At 37.3% G+C, this 20,743-nt stretch overlaps 1 protein-coding gene across 1 annotated transcript in view; it reads left to right on the top strand.

Moving 5' to 3' along the window:
• Positions 1-1,633: 1,633 nt before the first annotated feature.
• Positions 1,634-20,743, top strand: part of CFAP299 (cilia and flagella associated protein 299) — a 136,736-nt gene continuing 117,626 nt past the window's right edge. The window contains exon 1 of the mRNA XM_017893944.1: positions 1,634-1,676. Within this exon, the coding sequence (XP_017749433.1) occupies positions 1,674-1,676 (3 nt within the window). The 5' untranslated portion in view covers positions 1,634-1,673. The remainder of the gene's footprint in view (positions 1,677-20,743) is intronic.

Genomic DNA, 20,743 nt, shown 5'->3' with positions numbered 1-20,743 from the left:
AAAAAAAAAAAAAGACATCACAATGGATCACAGGTCTGTCACCCTATTAACCAGTCATGGGAGCTCTCCATGCATTTGGTATTTTAACTTTCGGGTATGCACGCGATCACATCGCGGAAGGCTTGTCTGCGACGCAACTTATGTTGCAGGATCTGTTTTTAATTCCTAGTACACTCTCATTATTAATCGCACCTACGTTCAGTATTCCAGCCGCGTGTAACTACCACAAGGTGTTAATTAATTCATGCTTGTAGGACATAACAATAATTACTAAACTTACAGCTTCTTACGGCTTCTCACACGAAAGCCTACGATAAAATTCCGCACCCCCCCCCCCTCCATCTCTTGCCTCATTAAACCAGGAAAGACACCTTTTCAATCCCCAAAACAAAAAAGCCTCAATCTAATTCAGCCAGAGCCTAAATTTTTATCTTTAGGCTGTATGCATTTCCAACAGTTACCCCTCAACGAACGCATTTTTTTTTCTTTTAATTTCACTCCGCTGCTCCCCCAAATTTAATTCTCCTCTTACAGTCACTTCATTCAGTACATGTATCCGTCCGCTACTAAACCCATACCCTAAACCAACACAACCCCAAAGGCGGCCCCTCTCTTTATTTTTCTTACCCCCACAATCGCACATGCGCATATCTTCTGGACCCCCATTTACACCACGCATTCATGCAGTTTATGTAGCTTAACTATCTAAAGCAAGACACTGAAAATATCTAGACGGACCTACACTGCCCCATAAACAAATAGGTTTGGTCCTAGCCTTTCTATTAACTCTCAGTAAGATTGCACATGCAAGTATCCCGGCCCCGGTGAAATCACCCTCTAAATCACTACGATCAAAAGGAGTAAGTATCAAGCACGTATTAATGCAGCTCAAAACACTTTGCTCAGCCACACCCCCGCGGGAGACAGTGGTGATAAGCCTTTAGCAATAAAGGAAAGTTTAAGCTATACTAACACCCAGGGTTGGCTAATTTCGTGCCAGCCACCGTGGCCATACGGTTAACCCAAGCTAATAGAGACCGGCGTAAAGAGTGTTTTAGGTTTGCCCTCAATAAAGCTAAGTTTCATCTAAGTTGTAAAAAACCCTAGCTAATATAAAATAAACTACGAAAGTGGCTTTAATACTTCTGAATACAAAATAACTAAGACCCAAACTGGGATTAGATATCACACTATGCTTAGCCCTAAACTTCAACAATTTAATTAACAAAACTGCTCGCCAGAACACTACAAGCACTAGCTTAAAACTCAGAGGACTTGGCGGTGCTTCACATCCCTCTAGAGGAGCCTTTTCTATAATCGATAAACCCCGATTCACCTCACCACGTCTTGCTCAGCCTATATACTGCCATCTTCAGCAAACCCTAGTAAAGGCCACAAAGTAAGCACAAGTATCTATATAAAAATGTTAGATCAAGGTGTAGCCTATGAGGTGGTAAGAAATGGGCTACATTTTCTACCCCAGAAAATTCTACGATAACCCTTATGAAACCTAAGGGCCCAAGGAAGATTTAGCAGTAAATTAAGAACAGAGTGCTTAATTGAATAAGGCCATAAAGCACGCACACACTGCCCGGTCACCCTTCTCAAGTATATTTTAAGGACTAACTTAACTAAATCCCCCGTACATTTATATAGAGGAGAGAAGTCGTAACATGGTAAGTGTAACGGCGGATGTTGACGGTTTTGAGGATTCTTTGGTGAAAAGAATCTGCTATAGTAGAGGCTGGCGCTGGGACCCGCTGAACAGTTTATCCCCGCTTAGCAGGAACTCTATCTCATCCAGGGGCCTCTGTAGACTTGACTGTCTTCTCACTTCACCTGGCAGGTGTCTCTTCTATTTTAGGAGCTATCAATTTCGTCACCACAATTATCAATATAAAACCCCCTGCTATGACTCAGTATCAAATACCCGTTTTTGTCTGATCTGTCCTAATCACAGCAGTTCTGCTTCTCTCTCTTGCAGTCCTAGCCGCTGGCATTACTATACTATTAACAGACAACAACCTTAACACTACCTTCTTCGACCCAGCTGGAAGGGGCGATCCTATCCTATACCAGCACCTATTCTGGTTCTTCGGCCACCCCGAAATCTGTATCCTCATCCTACCAGGCTTCTGAATAATCTCCCACATCGTAACATATTATTCCGGAAAAAAGGAACCATTTGAGTATATGGGCGTGGTCTGGTCTATAGTATCAATTGGCTTCCTAGGGTTTATTGTGTGAGCTCATCATATATTTATAGTAGGAATAGACGTAGATACAGGAGTTTACTTCACCTTTGCCATGATAATCATCACTATTCTCACTGGTGTTAAAGTTTTTAGCTGACTTGCTACGCTTAACGGAAGTAACACCAAATGATCCCCCGCAACACTCGGAGCCCTAGGATTTATTTTCCTTTTCACAGTGGGTGGCTTAACCGACATTGTATTAGCGAACTCATCATTAGACATTGTGCTACAGGACACATACTATGTTGTAGCCTACTTTCACTATGTTCGAATAGGAGCCGTATTCGCTATCATAGGAGGCTTTATTCACTGGTTCCCCTTATTTTCAGTCTATACACTCGACCAAGTCTACGCCAAAGCCCATTTTGCTATTATATTCACAGGCGTAAATTTAACCTTTTCCCCACAGCATTTTCTCGGTCTGTCTGGAATACCTGGGCGTTACTCCGATACCCCAATGCATATACCACATGAAATATCCTATCGTCTGTAGGCTCATTTATCTCCCTGACAACAGTAATACTAATAATTTTCATGACCTGAGAAGCTTTCGCTTCAAAATGAAAAGTTTTAATAACTGAACAGTCTTCCACTAATTTAGAATGGTTATATGGCTAACCTCCACCCTACCACGCATTTGAAGAACCAGCCTACATAAAACCTAGAAGAAAAAGGAAGGAGTCGAACCCACTAAAACTGGTTTCAAGCCAATCTCATAATCTCTATGACTTTTTCAATAAGATATTAGAAGAATTATTTCATAACTTTGTCAAAGTTAGGTTACAGGTTAAGCCCTGTATATCTTAATGGTTCACCCAGCTCAACTAAGTCTTCAAGATGCCACATCCCCTATTATAGAAGAATTAATCGCCTTCCACCACCACGCCCTTATAATTATTTTTCTAATCAGCTTCTTAGTTCTATATATTCTCTTTCTAACACTCACAACAAAACTAACACTAGCATCATAGACGCCCAAGAGATAGAAACCATCTGAACCATCTTGCCTGCCATCATTCTAGTCTTAATTGCCTTCCCATCTCTAGGCATCCTATACATAACACATGAAGTCAATAACCCTTCTTTCACCATCAAATCAACTGGACATCAATGATACTGAACTTACGATTATACAGATTATGGAGGATTAATTTTTAATTCTTACATGCTTCCGCCATTATTTTTAAAGCCAGGAGACCTTCGAATTCTGAAAGTCGATAACCGGGTAGTCCTTCCAATGGAAGCCCCCATCCATATAATAATCACATCCCAGGACGTCCTGCACTCATGAACCGTACCCACATTAGGTTTAAAAACAGATGCAATCCCTGGACGCTTAAACCAAACTACATTCACCGCTATACGACCAGGCGTCTATTATGGACAGTGCTCAGAAATCTGCAGAGCCAACCACAGTTTTATGCATATTGTCCTAGAGCTAATCCCACTAAAAATCCTTCAAGATAGGACCTGTATTCACTTTATAAACATGCTGTCTACTCACTTAACATATCCGCTGTATAGCTGCCCCAGCATTAACCTTTTAAGTTAAAGACTGAGAGAAGTGCTGTCTCTCTACAGTGAGATGCCTCAACTAGATACTTCCACATTGCCTGTTATTATTATATCAGTAATCTTTACACTATTCTTTCATCATTCAGCTAAAAGTACTAAATATAAATTATCACCTACCGGCTACACCAAAAATAATTGGTGTACAAAACGATAACAACTCTTGGGATCAAAATGAACGAAAATCTATTAACTTCATTTATTGCCCCAACAATTTTAGGTCTACCTGTGGTAGTGCCAATCATCTTATTTCCCTCCATAATAATTCCAATGTCCAAGCACCTTATCGACGATTGGCTAATTGCTATTCAGCAATGATTAGTTCAACTTACCCTAAAACAAATAATAATAATGCATAGTGTTAAAGGATGAACTTGATCCCTTATACTAATATCCGTAATTATCTTTATTACCACAACCAATCTCCTCAGATTCTTGCATCACTCATTTACACCCCACCCAGTTATCTATAAATCTAGCCACAGCAATCCCCCTATGGGCAGGAACAGTAATTACAGTCTTCCCTTTAAAACCAAAAACTCTTTGGCTCACTTTTTACCACAAGGCACACCCACACCCCTTATCCCCATACTAGTCGTCATCGAAACCATTAGCCTATTTATTCAACCAATAGCCCTGAATGTATGCCTAATGCGAATATCACAGCAGGCCACCTACTTGTGCACCTGATTGGAAGTGCCACACTAGCACTATCAACCATCTCCCCACAACTTCAATTGTCTTTATAATTTTAATCCTATTGACTATCCTCGAGGTCGCTGTCGTCCTAATCCAAGCCTATGTTTTTACACTCTTAATGAGCCTCTACTTACATGACAACACTTAATGATCCACTAATCACATGCCTACCACATAGTTAAACCCAGTCCCTGACCTCTAACAGGGGCCCTTTCAGCCCTCCTAATAACGTCTGGCTTGGCCATATGATTTCACTTCTACTCTGCCACCCTGCTAACACTAGGCCTACTAACCAACACACTAACCCATATATCAATGATGGCATGACATGGTCCGAGAGACTACATACCAAGGCCATCACACAGTACCTGTCCAAGAAGGCCTCCAATACAGAATAGTTTTATTCATTATTTCAGTAGTCTTCTTCTTTGCTGGGTTCTTCTGAGCATTTTATCACTCTAGCCTAGCCCCTACTCCGCAGTTAGGAGGACACTGACCCCTAATAGGCATTGCTCCTCTAAAACCCCTAGAAGTACCACTCCTGAATACATCCGTGTTGCTTGCATCAGGAGTTTCAATTATTTGAGCCCACCATAGTCTGATCGAAAACAAGTAATCCAAGCACTGCTTATCACAATCTTTTTAGTGTCTACTTCACCCTTCTACAAGTCTCAGAATACTTTGAGGCCCCCTTTGCTGTCTCCGATGGGGTCTATGGCTCAACATTTTTTATAGCCACAGGCTTTCACAGACTTCACATCATCATCGGATCAACATTCCTTACTACCTGCCTTATCCGCCAATTGCTATACCATTTTACATCCAAACACCACTTTGGCTTTGAAGCTGCTGCTTGATACTGGCACTTTGTAGATGTAGTGTGAATCTTCCTGTACGTTTCTATTTACTGATGAGCATCTTACTCTTTTAGTATAAACAGTACTATTGACTTCCAATCAACCAGTTTCGACCATATTTGAAAAAGAGTAATTAACCTAACACTAGCCCTAATAATCAACACCCTACTAGCCCTATTACTAATAACTATCACATTTTGACTATCACAACTTAATACTTACATAGAAAAATCTAACCCTTACGAGTATGGGTTCGATCCACTGTCCTCAGCCTGCATTTCTTTCTCCATAAAATTTTTCCTAATTGCCATCACCTTTTTATTATTCTACTTAGAAATTGCTCTATTATTACCCTTACCATGAGCCCTTCAAACAACCAACCTGCCACTAATAATTAATTCATCCCTCATGCTAGTTATCCTTTTAATCCTAAATCTGACTTATGAGTGAACTCAAAAGGGGCTGGACTGAGCTGAATTAGTAGGTAGTTTAAACAAAAATAAATGATTTCGACTCATTAGATTATGGCAGTCATACTCATCAAATGCCGTCTGTCTACATAATCGTTGCATTGGCCTTTATTATCTTGCTTTTGGGGGTACTAATCTACTGCTCACACCTAATATCCTCCCTACTATGCCTGGAGGGGATAATATTGTCATTATTCATTATAAATACCCTTACAACCTTAAATATACACTCCCCCTAAATGAATATTATGCTTATTGCCGTGTTAGTTTTCACGGCCCGTGAAGCAGCACTGGGCCTTGTTCTACTAGTCTTAATCTCCAACACATATGGCTTAGACTACATGCACAATCTAAACTTGCTTCAATGCTAAAAATAATTATTCCCACTGTTATATTACTACCATTAACATGACTCTCTAAGGGCCACATAATCTGAGTTAATGCAACTATGCACAGCCTAATTATCAGCTTTATTCCACTGCTATTCTTTAATCAAACCAGCGACAACCTGTTCAACTATTCAGTGTCTTTCTCCTCTGACCCACTAGCAATGCCCCTTCTAATACTAACAGGCTGACTCCTGCCTCTCATAATTATAGCAAGCCAGTACCTCCTATCCAGTGAACTCCCATTATGGAAAAAACTCTACCTCTCCATACTGATCTCCCTGCAAGTCTCCCTGATCATAACATTCACAGCCACAGAGCTAATTATATTCTACATCCTCTTCAAAACTACACTTATTCCTACCTTAGTCATTATCACCCGGTGAGGTAATCAACCAGAATGCCTTAATGCACGCACATACTTCCTATTTTATACACTAGTAGGCTCCCTCCCTTTACTTATTATACTCATTTATACTTATAATGCCCTGGGCTCACTAAACATAATATTACTAACACTCACCACTCAAGAGCTGTTGACCTCCCAATCCAGCAACCTCATGTGGCAAGCATGCATAATGGCCTTCACAGTAAAAATACCCTTATATGGCCTTCATCTATGACTCCCCAAAGCCCATGTTGAAGCCCCTATCGCCGACTCAACAGTACTCGCCTCAGTACTCCTAAAACTAGGCGGTTATGGCATAATACGACTTACCTTTGTTCTCAATCCTTTGAAGGAATATATAACCCACCCTTTCCTTATTCCATCCCTATGGGGCATAACTATAACAAGCTCCATTTGCCTACAACAAACAGACCTAAAGTCACTCACTGCATACTCCTCTGTAAGTCACATAGCTCTTGTTATCGTAGCCATCCTTATCCAAAACCCTGAAGCTTCACTGGCACAATTGTCCTTATAATTGCCCATGGACTTACTTTATCCTTACTATTTTGCCTAGCAAATTCAAACTACGAACGAACCCACAGCCGTATTATAATACTCTCCCGAGGACTTGAAACCCTACTCCCACTATGATGACTTGCAGCAAACCTCTGCAAACCTTCTGATGACTTGCAGCAAACCTCGCTAACTTTGCCCTACCCCCCATTGTTAACCTAGTGGGAGAACTCCTTGTACTAATGGCCTCATTTTCTTGATCAAATATTACTATTGTATTCATAGGACTCAACATGCTAATTACAGCCCTATACTCCCTCTACATAGTTATCACAACACAGTGAGGAACACTTATATACCATATCAATAATATGAAACCCTCCCCTACATGAGAGAATACACTAATATTCATACACCTCTTCCCCATTCTCCTCCTATCCCTTAACCCTAAGATTATTTTGGGGTTTACCTCCTGTAAATATAGTTTAATCAAAACATTAGATTGTGAATCTAATCACAGATGTCCACTACTTCTTACTTACCGAGAAAGCTTGCAAGAACTGCTAACTCATGCCCCATGTCTAATAAAATGGTTTTCTCAACTTTTAAAGGATAGCAGTTATCCATTGGTCTTAGGAACCAAAAATATTGGTGCAACTCCAAATAAAAGTAACAATCATGTATACTTCCATCACCATAATAACCCTAATCTCTCTAACCTCCCCGATCATCATCACTCTCATCAACTCTGGCAAAAAGAACTCATACTCGCACTATGTAAAGACAATTATCGCATCCACTTTTATCACCAGCCTCCTCCCTACAACAATATTTACATGTCTAGACCAATAAGCCATTGTCTCAAATTGATACTGAACAGCAGTTCAAACACTAGAACTCTCACTAAGCTTCAAACTAGATTATTTTTCCATAATATTTATTCCAGTTTCACTATTCATCACTTGGTCTATTATAGAATTCTCACTATGGTATGTAGGCTCAGACCCAAACATCAACCAATTTTTTAAGTATCTACTTATTTTCCTCACCACAATACTAATTCCAGTTGCTGCCAATAATCTCTCCCAACTTTTCATTGACTGAGAGGGCATAGGAATCATGTCTTTCCTGCTAATCGGCAGATGGCACACCCGAGCAGACACCAACACGGCAGCCATCCAGGCAATCTTATATAACTGCATCGATGATAACAGCTTCATCCTAGCCTTAGTATGATTCCTTTTATACTCTAACTCATGAGAACCACAACTGATTCTCTCCCTAAGCCCCAACTCAAGTCTTCTCCCATTAATTGGCTTCCTTCTAGCAGCAGCAGGAAAATCAGCCCAACTTGGCCTCCATCCCTGACTCCCCTCCACTATATACATCATGACCAAGTGGGATATATTCTTTGAATGAAAGATGGCTCAAGCATAATCAACACAAAAATTGATTAACATAATACATCACATTAACAGAACGAAGGCAAAAGAAATCATATGACCATCTCAATTGATGAAGAAAAGCATTCAACAAAACTTGACTCTCTTTCATGACAAATCAATCAGCAAACTAGGAATAAAAGTAAACCGCCAACAACTAAAAACCATATATAAAAAACCCACAGCAAATATCATGAAAGACTGAAAGGTTTTTTTGTTTGTTTTTGTTTTGTTTGTTTGTTTGTTTGTTTTGAGACAGAGTCTCACTCTGTTGCCCAGGCTGGAGCCCAGGGGCATGATCTCGGCTCACTGAAACCACTGCCTTCCTGTTTCAAGCCATTCTCCTGCCTCAACCTCCCGAGTAGCTGGGACTACAGGCGCCTGCTACCACACACGGCTAATGTTTTTGTGTTTTTAGTAGAGACGGGGTTTCACCGTGTTAGCCACGTGTTAGCCTCGATCTCCTGACCTCGTAATCCACCCACCTCGGCCTCCCAAAGTGTTGGGATTACTGGCGTGAGCCACGGTGCCTGGCCTGAAAGTTTTTTCTCTAAGATCAGGAATAAATTATAGATGCCCACATTCACCACTTCTATTTAATATACTACTAGAAGTCCTGGCCAAAGCAATTAAACAAAACAAATAAATAAAAAGCATCCAACTTGGAAAGGAGGAAGGAAAATTATCTCTGCTTATAGGTGATAAGATGTTATGTGTAGAAAACACTACAGGTTCCACTAATATCTCTTAAAACTAATAAATAAATTCAACAAAATAGCAAGATACGAAGTCAACAGACAAATATCTGTTGCATTTCTGTACATGAACACTGAGCAATCTGCAAAGGAAATTAAGACAATAGTTTTGTTTGTAATAATATGAAATAGAATAAAATACTTAGGAATTAACCATGGCAGTTAACAACTTATACAGTGAAAACTACAAAGCATTTCTGAATGAAATTAAAGAATATATAAATAAATAAGAAGGCATCCCATGTTCATGGAGTGAAAGACAATATTGATAAAATGTTTGTATTACCAAAGACAATGTACAGATTCAATACAATCCTTATCATAATTGCAATGAATTTTTTTTTCAAAAACAGAAGAGTCCCTTATGAAATTCATACGGAATCTCAAGGGACCTGGAAGAGCCAAAACAATTTTGAAAAAATAAGAACAAATTTGGAGGACTCTTTGATTTCAAAACTTACTAAAAAGCTATGGAAATCAAAACACTGTGATACTGGCACAGAAGCAGACATATAGACCAATGGAATACGAAAGAAGAAAAATAAACCCTGGCCTATATGATCAAATGATTTTTCACAAGCGTACCAAAACAATAGATATAGTTTGGATATTCATCTCCACCTAAATCTTACGTTGAATTGTAATCCCCAATGCTGGAGGCAGGGCTTGGTAGGATCATGAAACTGGATCCCTCATGGCTTATTGCTGTCTTCATGATAATGAGTCCTCATGACATCTGGTCATTTAAAGGTGTGTGACCCCTCCCCCTACCCTGATTCTTTCTCATTTTCTCCTGCCTACTCCCCCTTCACCTTCCACCATGATTATAAGCTTCCTGAGGCCTCCCTAAAAATTGAGCAGATGGCAGCACCTCTTATGAGCCACTTAAACATCTTTTCTTTATAAATCACCCAGTCTCAGATATTTCTTTATAGCACTGCAAGGATGACCTAAGACAACCATTCGATGGGGAATAAACAATGTTTTAGTGAATGGTGTTGGAAAACTCAGTATCTGCATGCAAAAAAAATGAAGTTGGACTCTTAACTAACAACACATACAAAAATTAACAAAATTGATCAAAGACCTAAATGTAAAGCTAAAATTATAAAATTCCTGGAAGAAAACATAGGGCAAAATCTTCATAACATTGAATTTGCAATGGAGAAAATATGACACCAAAGGTATAGGTGAAAAAAGAAAAAATGGACAAATTGGGCCATGAAAATTAAAAACTTTTGTACATTAAAGGACACTACCAAGAATAAAGAGGCAACCTACAGAATGGGAGAAAATATTTGCAAATCATGTATCTGATAAGGAATTAATATCCAGAATACGTAGTGAATTTCTAAAACTCAACAACAGAAAAACAAATAACCCAATTCAAAAGTATAAAAGGACTTGATTAGAAATTTCTCCAAAAAAGATACAGGAATGGATAATGAACACATGAAAAGACTCTCAGTATCACTAATCATTAGAGAAATGCAAATAAAAAACACAATGAGATAATAATTTTCACCCATTAGGATAGCTACTATCAAGCAAAACAGAAAATAAGTATTTGTGAGGATGTGGAGAAATTGGAACTCTTGTGCATTGCTAGTCCAAATGTAAACTGGTATAGAGGCTGTAGAAACCAGTATGACATTTCCTCAAAAATATTAAGAATATAATTATCATATGATCCAGCAATTTGATTTCTGAGTATGTAAGTAATGTAATTGAAGTCAACATATTGAAGGGATATTATGCCCGTGTTCATAGCAGCATTAAAATCATAATAGCTACAACCCATGTTCAATGAACAACCCAAGTGTTCATTCATTGACAAACAAATGGATAAACAAATTACAGTATATACATACAATGGAATATTATTTAGCATTAACAATAAGGAAGTCCTGACAAATGCTACAACATGGATGATCTTTGAGGGCATTATGCTAAGTGAAATAAGCTAGTGACAAAAAGACAAAAATATTGTATGATTCCACTTATATGAAGTAGCTTGAGTAGTAAAACTCTTACGACAGAAAGTAGAGTGGTGGCTACCAGAGGCTAGGGGAAGGCAGGGGATGGGAGCTTATTACTTAAAGGGTATAGAATTTCAGTTTTGTAAGATGAAAATAACCGTAGAGATAGATGGGGGTAATGATTGTACAACAACATGAATGTATCCAATACCCATACGCTTAAAAATGGTTACGATGGTACATTTTAGGTTATATGTATTTTACAGTGGAAAAAAAAATAAAACTGCAGGCACTAAAATGCAAAGTCATCTAGGTATTCCAGAGTATGTTTTTGTTTTCATAGATTGTCACAAAACTAAAAAAAGTTATAGAATGCCCAGTTGTCAAATAATAAGTGTGAAAATCATCCAGATTCCCATACCCCAGCATGAAATGCAATGCACTAAAATGGATAAATAATTACAATAAAATATGATGTGTATTATGACAGGGAACAGTTCCCTTTACAAGTCCATAGAAAAATATTTAAGGCTACTCAAGGGGAAGAATAATCTTCCAGAGGAATTACAGAATGAGTATATATTAGTTATATTCTCTGAGGAGAGATAGGTTTAGGCAGAAGGAAATCATATACATAAACCTGGTCCAAGATGGAGTCTGGCACGTTCTAAGAATGAATGGCTGGAGCTTAACGTATGGAGCAGAAGTGTAGAAAGAGACAAGATTCTAGGCTTCAGCAGGGACCAAAATGAGGATATCTTGTAAGCCATGTTAGGAAGGTCACACTATCTCAAGGGTAGGAGTTGGACATTAAAGAAGTTGAGCAGGACTCAACTTGGAATGTTAGATCACTCTGGCAGCAGGTAGAACAAGTGAGCCAGCAAATGAGTAACTTGACTAATTGTGTTAATGCAGGCAGGCAAGAGTTGATATTGGCTTAGTCATTGGCAACAAGAATGGATATGAATGGACAAAACTCAAGATAATTAACAAAGTGGCAGGGTCAGAAAATGATGACTACTTATGAGAAGAGCAAGGAATTAGGAATGATAATAATAGCTGACTTATATAAAGGCTGATCAAGGTCCAGAGATTTCATTAAGCACTTTACATATATCATCTAATTTAATTTTCCCAATACTCTACAAGATATTTACTATTTTAGAAATGTTGGCTAACATGTCCAGGGTTCCACAAACAGAAAATGGCAGAAGTAAGGCAATAAAAGACTGTTCACCCCCAAGCCCATGCTCAGTGGTTATATTACCTAGACAGTCTCTTCTCAAATTGGGTAGATGGTATCACCACTGACAGAAGAAAATAGGAGAGGATGTGTTGGGAAACAAGCTGAGTGTAATTAAAATAGTTTTCAAACATTTTACTGGAAAGGGATGTTATGTATAAGTTATCAGTTTTATGACCTAAATATTAAAAATTTTACTATCTCTCAAGTTAAATGGATCAGTGAATTAAAGCATATAATAATATGACAAATGGAAGTTAATTCTATTATCAGTGTTTCTCAGCCTAGCTGCAAATCAGAATCACCTGTAGCATTTTTAAAACCTGTGCATGTCCGTACTTCACCCCCATGTAGTAGATATGTGGAGCGGTATCTATATTTTTCTTAAACTTCCCGATGAGGCCAGTCCTATAAGCAACCATTGTATTCAGTTTATGGCAGTGTTTCTCACAATGTGGGGGTAGAACTAACTGCTGGCATGAAGAATGTGGGAGTGCTTATTAAAATACATCTTCCAGACCTACTCCCATTCTTCTAAATCAGAATCTCTGGGAGTGATGCCCAGAAACCGCATTTTAAGTCTCAAGTGAGTTACATACAATGAATTTTGACAACTATTAGTATATGGTATTTATCTGCACTCATATTAAAGGATATTTTAGTGAAATCTATACCATTAGTATTCCAAACTTATACAATTCATACTATCCATTGGGGACATACCATTTTAGCATCTAATAATTTCCTGTTTCTTCTCGTTAACTGTTTAAAAATGTAGTACTTCATTGCTCATCATTCCTGAGTTAGTTACTATTGTGTGACCGAAAGAACATGAATCCTTGAATCATCAGAAACTAGTACTTGTTAATGATGTTCCAAACAATTTTGCATGTCAGAACTACACTATGCCATTCATAATAAATCTAGGCCATAGCATGTTTACAGGAGCTCTTTCCAAATAAGGCTTCCATAGAAAATACGTGTCAGATTTGTTTTCCTGTGTCAGAACAACAAGCACAATATGAATGGATTTTTACTCCTTTGATGCTCCAAACTATTTCTTGTATAATGCCCAGGAACTTTGTCTCCCCTGGGGCTCACCTCCCAAATGTCTATTAGTTAGGTCTTTCTGTCATTTTCAGCAATACAGGATATGCACTACATAACTCCAGGGGGTAACATCCATACTGTGGTCTGTGATGTGCATCACGGTGCCGTTGATCAGAGCTATTAATTATAACCCAAGGGAGTTTTTAAACTCTAAATTAAGCTTGTCTTTGACTATTTCCTTTTCATCAAATTGGAAAATATGTCTACTACTTGAAATGCTGCATGTAAATTTGTTGACTAAAATGACCTAAAAGTACATTAGTAAATAAAAGAAAAGCAAGATATGTATTCGCCATAGATAATACCATTGATTTAGTTCAGGAAAAATGTGATAAAAGACTGGAGCAGCTGGTTTCAAAAAAAGCTTACATAACTGTTTAAACATTAAATTTTCATATAATCATAAAATTCTGATTTTCCTTAATTTGGCTTTAATTTAAAATGTAAATATTTAAGATTGGTTATTTTAGTTTTGACAGTTTAAGTGGATGTTAAGTAGATGATTTTTAATTCATTTTCAGGGTTATAGAGTTTATTGTCACAAAGTTGAGGTCCCACTTAGGAAATGGGTTTTCTATTACATACATATAAGTTGTGATCAAGGAATCATTGGTTAAGCACAAATTTTTATCAAATAGAGATTTCAATATAAAATTGCCACTTTACATTTACATTGGAGGCAAGAAGGTAGTATTTCTAAAATGTTTCAAGAAATTTGCAATAATTGTTACCATTTAGAGATATCTAAATTTTAAAATTCCTAGTTATGTTTTAAAAGTCACCTGCTTTGATTTTATTTTTGACATGTTTTGCTTTACTAAGTCCACATACTTAAAGAGTCTGAAGAATCTAAATGTGAAATATTAATAACCGAATTATATTTTATGATTTTATAGTAATTACATTTTCATAAATATATATTTTAGCAATATTTTACATTACTCAGCATGTGATTATACAAAACAAATTTTGCAGTATTTGCTGAACATAGTAACTAAAGTAGATCAAATATTTCAAATACTTAAAGACACAATTTACAAACCCATAAACTTGTTTTATGTAATACTATAATTTTAATTTCAGAATGAAGACAATTATATTAATGTTTCTGAGCCCAGGAATATATTAAATACTGATAGTTCAAATGAACAGTTGTTTATTTGGGAACTGAGAGCTCGTGAGACCCACTCACACTCATCTTTCCCTTTCCATTTCCCTGTCACATTGATACTTTATAGAGCCATCAATAATTCTATGGGGGTGGGGAAAAACAACATGTACTGGGCCCACTATGTGCACACAATAGGTGAGGCAAGTACTCTTTAAGGAAATGAGGAGGGAAGAAGAAGAGACAAAACATAAATAAGAAAATTTTCTACTGCTTAGTAGCTCTAAAAAGCTTAATAAAGAAATATATGACGTTACTGATTAAAATTATAAAGGGGATTTTCTCTCCATTTCATGCATTCATTGTGATTCTACCCACGATAGGTGTGCTTGATTATTGGACATATTTTAAATAAAACAGAATTTCAACTGCAAGTAAACAGTGGAATTTACCTCTGCAAAGAAAGCTGTCTACCAAAGTATGTCTATTCTATCAAAGGCAAAAGCTTCCTCTGTAGATGTGAAATAGTGGTTGATCTCTTTAGGACCGACGTTACTCCTACTATAATACACAAAACAACTTCATCTGAACCTTCTCAATTAAATCCAGGAGGGAATTTTTGACCCAGAGTAGAGTAAGAAATGGAAGCTAGAGACCATTCCAAATCACCGGCATATGACAGTAGATGGAAGCGTTCACTGGTGAGGTTTACAAGGAGAGAGGAGTATAAAGGTGAAGTTCCTTAAATCATTTCAGACAAAAAATACTTGCAGTTTGCTAATTGTATGTGTATCATATTCACATATGAATATGAGGTTTACAAGGAGAGAGGAGTAAAAAGGTGAAGTTCCTTAAATCATTTCAGACAGAAAATACTTGCAGTTTGCTAAATTTCTGTGTATCGTATTCACATATGAAGAAGCAGAGAGTTCAGTGGAGGAGGGGATGGGTTTTGTGTTTGCTTTTCTTCAAAGTGGATGTGTATTTCCAGTTCATTCACATTGGGTAACACTCAATAAATACGTACTGAGTAGATGAACCGGTAAATATTTCTAAGACTCATTTGTGATTAAAAGGACTGTCTGAAAGATTCCAAGTGAGACAGAGGAGTCTTTAGGAAGCAGTGATGTGGTCCCCAAGGCGGTAGTCTCCTCATCTGTTAAGTGACTCCCTACTTCTTGGGTCCTTGTGAGGATGGCTTGAATCCATAAAGCTCTTGAGAAAGTGGCTGGAACATAATAAACCCTTGATAATTCCTGGTGTCATTAGGCTACTGTCAACGTTACAATATCTATTACTTAATGTGTGGTCATAGTGTTATGAAAGCTTTGAATTTTAGGTCTGAAAGCTCTCAATTTTGTGACTAAAGGAATTTTCACTAAAAATGTCCAATCTGTTTCTGACACTTTCCCACCAACCAATTCAGTGGCTCCCCTAGACTAGTTTCTACTTAGAATTGCTATGATGGAAAAGGGGTACACAGATTTAGAATGTAAGTGTAATTTCATGCCCATTATATTGGACTAATAAATTATCACTGATCCTGGTAGTCGGCGGACAGGGCAGTTCTTACCACATTTCATATGTAGCAGGATCCAAACCTCATGGAACATTTTGGTTGAGCTGGGTACTTGTCATCAGTACTTGGATGAAGGAGAGACTTGTACCTCTGGACAATGGCCAGCCATCTACGGAGAATCAACGGCATAATAACTCCAAATATCTCTGTTGTTGTCTTGTTCTGCATGTTTTTTACATTAGAACTGAAAATATTTGTTCCTTTCACTTAAAATCTTTATTCCTTAAAGAAATAGAGACTTGTATTAAAGTCTAATATTCTGCCTTCCCACTTACTCTTTACTTTCCTTCACTGTCAGTCACCCCATCCAGTCACTCACCAAGTTCAGAGAATATCACTTTCAAATATTTCTTGAATAGTGCTTCTTGAATTTTAATCTGCACGTGCATCACCTGAGGATCTTGTTAAAATGCAGATTTTGATTCAGTGGATCTGGAGTCAGACACATTTTGTAAAGTAAACACAATTGAGTATAGCACTCACATTAAAAAAAAAAAAAAAAAGATTATTATGAGCACTCCAGAAGTCAGCTGTAATTGGCTGAATGGTGGTTCCCAACGATATCAGGTTCTAATCCCTGGAAACCTGTGAGTGTCCTCTTATATTGTAAAGTTTTTGTACATATAATTATACAAAGAATCTGGAAATGAAGAAATTGTCCTGGATTATCCAAGTAGGCCCCAAATACCATCACAGGTGTCCTTATAAGAGCAGGAGAGGGAAATTAAACACATGTGTGGACCTGCCAACACCTTGATAGGGGACTTCCATCCTCCAGAACTGTGAGAGAAGGACTTTCTCTGTTGCTTTAAGCCAACAAGTCTGGCATATTTTTATAACAGCATTAGAAAACAAGTGCACTAGCCTTAATGCCTTTCAAAGCAAACTACCCCTCATCCTTTTATGTGATTAAGACTTACATTCTTTTCTGATAACACTTTTTAGGAAGTCTGAAAGAGATGAGTGCAATGTCCTTTCTATGATATCTTTATATTACTACACGATATCTCTTGCTCATTTTCTCCTCTTACTTTTCCATTGAAGATACCCTTACATATTGAGCATTGAGAAATTTCTCTATTTCTGTATCTCAATTACTGGGCTTACTTGCTTGATTCATTAACTATTGCAATTATTAAATTGGTTCAGCACTTTTGCACTAAGCCTATGTATCATTAATTATAGAATTTGATTCTTCTAAAAAATCCCTGGCTGTAACTAATATTTGAATAACACTTTCTAATAATATACATGAAAAGTAAGTTATTGAAATTTCATACTGTGTTGCTTTCTATGCTGCTTGTAACAAATTACCACAAAGTTAGCAGCTTAAAAAAACATAGTTTATTATCTTACAATTTTGTAGGTCAGATATCTGGCATGGGTCTTAGCAAGCTAAAATCAAACTCTCAGCATAGCTGAGTTCCTTTCTACAGGCTTCTGGAAGGAATCATGTTTGTTGCCTTATCTAGCTTCTAGAGGTTGCCCACATTCCTTGGCTCATGGCCCCTTTCCTCTACACTCAAAGCCAACATGTTGAATTTTACCTGACCTTCTTCAGTAGTCACATTGTCCTCTCTAATCACAACTGGGAAAGGTTGTTCCTCTTATAAGGACCCTTGTGATTATATTGGGCTGACCCAGATAATTCAGTATAATCCCTCCACCTCAAAGTCCTTAACTTTAAGCACATTTTCAAAATCCCTTATGTCAAGGAAAGTGACATATTTAGAGGTTCTGGAGATTAGGATGCATACATCTTTGAGAGGGCATGATTCTGCCTGCTACATAGTTTTCAGTTACATAACCTAATTTTGATGATCTAGGAGATTTTAAGGTTTCATATTATTCTTAGGAAACAAAAGACTTTTTGATTATTTTAATATTAACTGCCTTTATTTTGTAAAGTCACTCAATTGCAAAAGTTTTCAGTGAAAGCATTACTCCTCCAAACATTTTATCTTTTGAAATGCTATTTAATATAATTCCAGGTTTCAACTAGTAGTTTTTATAATGAAATTGTTGTTTTCCCTAAACTAGGGATGCATAATAATTTTAATAGTATTATTAACAAATATATTACTTAGTTGCTTCTGAGATTGTGTCTTTTGAAGTGAATGATAAAATTGGTCTTATTTTTATAAATTAGAAAACTGAGTGAAAAGATTAGTTTTATCAGTGCCTATTAAGAGAAAAGGAAAGCTAAAATTAGAGTTCATAGATATTTTACCTATAATTCTTCTTGTAGTTCATTAAATTCCACTGTACCAACTTAGTGATTCATTGTATTTTTTAAACTTCTCTCTTTTAAATTATACTTTAAGTTCTGGGATGCACATACAGAACGTGCAGGTTTGTTACAAAGGTATACATGTGCCATGGTGGTTTGCTGCACCCATCAGCCTGTCATCTACATTAGTTATTCCTTCTAATGCTATCTTTCTCCTAGCCCCCCAATCCCTGACAGGCCCTAGTGTGTGATGTTCCCCTCCCTGTGTCCATGTGTTCCCATTGTTCACCTCCCACTTACCAGAGAGAACATGTGGTGTTTGGTTTTCTATTCCTTTGTTAGTTTGCTGAGAATAATGATTTCCAGCTTCATCCATGTCCCTGCAAAGGACATTAACTCATTCATTTTTATGGCTGCATAGTGTTCCATGGTGTATATGTGCCACATTTTCTTTATCCAGTCTATCATTGATGCATATTTGGGTTGGCTCCAAGTCTTTGCTATTGTGAATAGTGCTGCAGTAAGCATACGTGTGCATGCATCTTTATAGTAGAATGACTTATAATCCTTTGGGTAAATACCCAGTAATGGGATTGCTGGGTCAAATGGTATTTCTGGTTCTGAAACCTTGAGGAATCACCCTCCTGTCTTCCACAATGGTTAAACTAATTTACACTTCCAGCAACCATGTAAAAGCTTTCCTATTTCTCCATATCCTCTCCAGCATCTGTTGTTTCCTTTTTAATGATCGCCATTCTAACTGGCGTGAAATGGTATCTCATTGTGGTTTTAATTTTCATTTATCTAATGACCAGTGATGATGAACTTTTTTTCATATGTTTGCTGGCCACATAAATGTCTTCTCTTGAGAAGTGTCCTTAACCCACTTTTTGATGGGGTTGTCTGTTTTTTCTTGTAAATTTGTTTAAGTTCCTTGTAGATTCTGGATATTAGGCCTTTGTCAGATGGATAAATTGCTAAATTTTCTCCCGTTCTGTAGGTTGCTTGTTCACTCTGATGATAGTTTTTTTTTTGCTGTGCAGAAGCTCTTTAGTTTAATTAGATCCCATTTATCAATTCTGGCTTTTGTTGCCATTGCTTTTGGTGTTTTAGTCATGAAGTCTTTGCCCACGCTTATGTCCTTAATGGTATTGCCTAGGTTTTCTTCTAGGGTTTTATGGTTTTAGGTCTTATGTTCAAGTCTTTAATCCATCTTGAGTTAATTTTTGTATAATGTATGAGATAGGGGTCCAGTTTAAGTTTTCTGCATATGGCTTGCCCATTTTCCCAACACCATTTATGAAATAGGGACTCCTTTGCTCATTGCTTGCTTTTTGTCAGGTTTGTCAAAGATCAGATGGTTGTAGATGTGAGGTCTTATTTTGGAGGCCTCTGTTCTGTTCCGTTGGTCTATGTATCTGTTTTGGTACCAGTACCATGCTGTTTTGGTTAATGTAGCCTTGTAGTATAGTTTGAAGTCAGGCAGTCTGATGCCTCCAGCTTTGTTCTTTTTGCTTAGGATTGTTTTGCCTATATGGGCCCTTTTTGGCTCCATATGAAATTTAAAGTGTTTTTTTCTAATTATGTGAAGAAAGCCAATGTATTTTTTAACATATTGAGTGGATGTGTTGCCTAAACATTAGAAAAAAGTAGGAACACTTATCTGCTGATTTTGTTGATATGTGGATACTTCTATCTGTTTCAAATCCTTGAATTCATCAAAATCCATTTGCATTATACTTTTACAATGAGCCTAGACTGATCGTCCTAGACAACAGTGATACATTTCTTTTCCCAAAGACACACTGCTTATTTAGTTTATCGTTCTTTTAGTGCATATGAGCTGCTTTGAATTGTTCCTCAACTGCCTTGAATTGTTTATTGCCTTTTATATGAATTAAATATTTCCTTCCAAAAAAATTGTGAACTGCTTGGTGTCAAATGATATACACTATGCTTTTTCATATTCCTTTTGTACCTATCATACTGTCTTTCCCATTGTAGGTATTTATGGTATATTTGTTAATTGATCAGCAGTATCACATCCTCATCATTATTTTCAGCATCATCGCAAAGCATGTCCTGATCAAATGATAAGTTGTCTAGAACAGTGTCTAGAATGTCCTTAAAAACACTTACTATGTATTATTCCCC

The sequence above is a fragment of the Rhinopithecus bieti genome, unplaced genomic scaffold (assembly GCF_001698545.2).
Source record: "Rhinopithecus bieti isolate Rb0 unplaced genomic scaffold, ASM169854v2 scaffold_23591, whole genome shotgun sequence".
NCBI lineage: Eukaryota > Metazoa > Chordata > Mammalia > Primates > Cercopithecidae > Rhinopithecus > Rhinopithecus bieti.
Note: the sequence above shows the minus strand (reverse complement) of the source record. Positions and strands in the feature narration are given on the sequence as shown.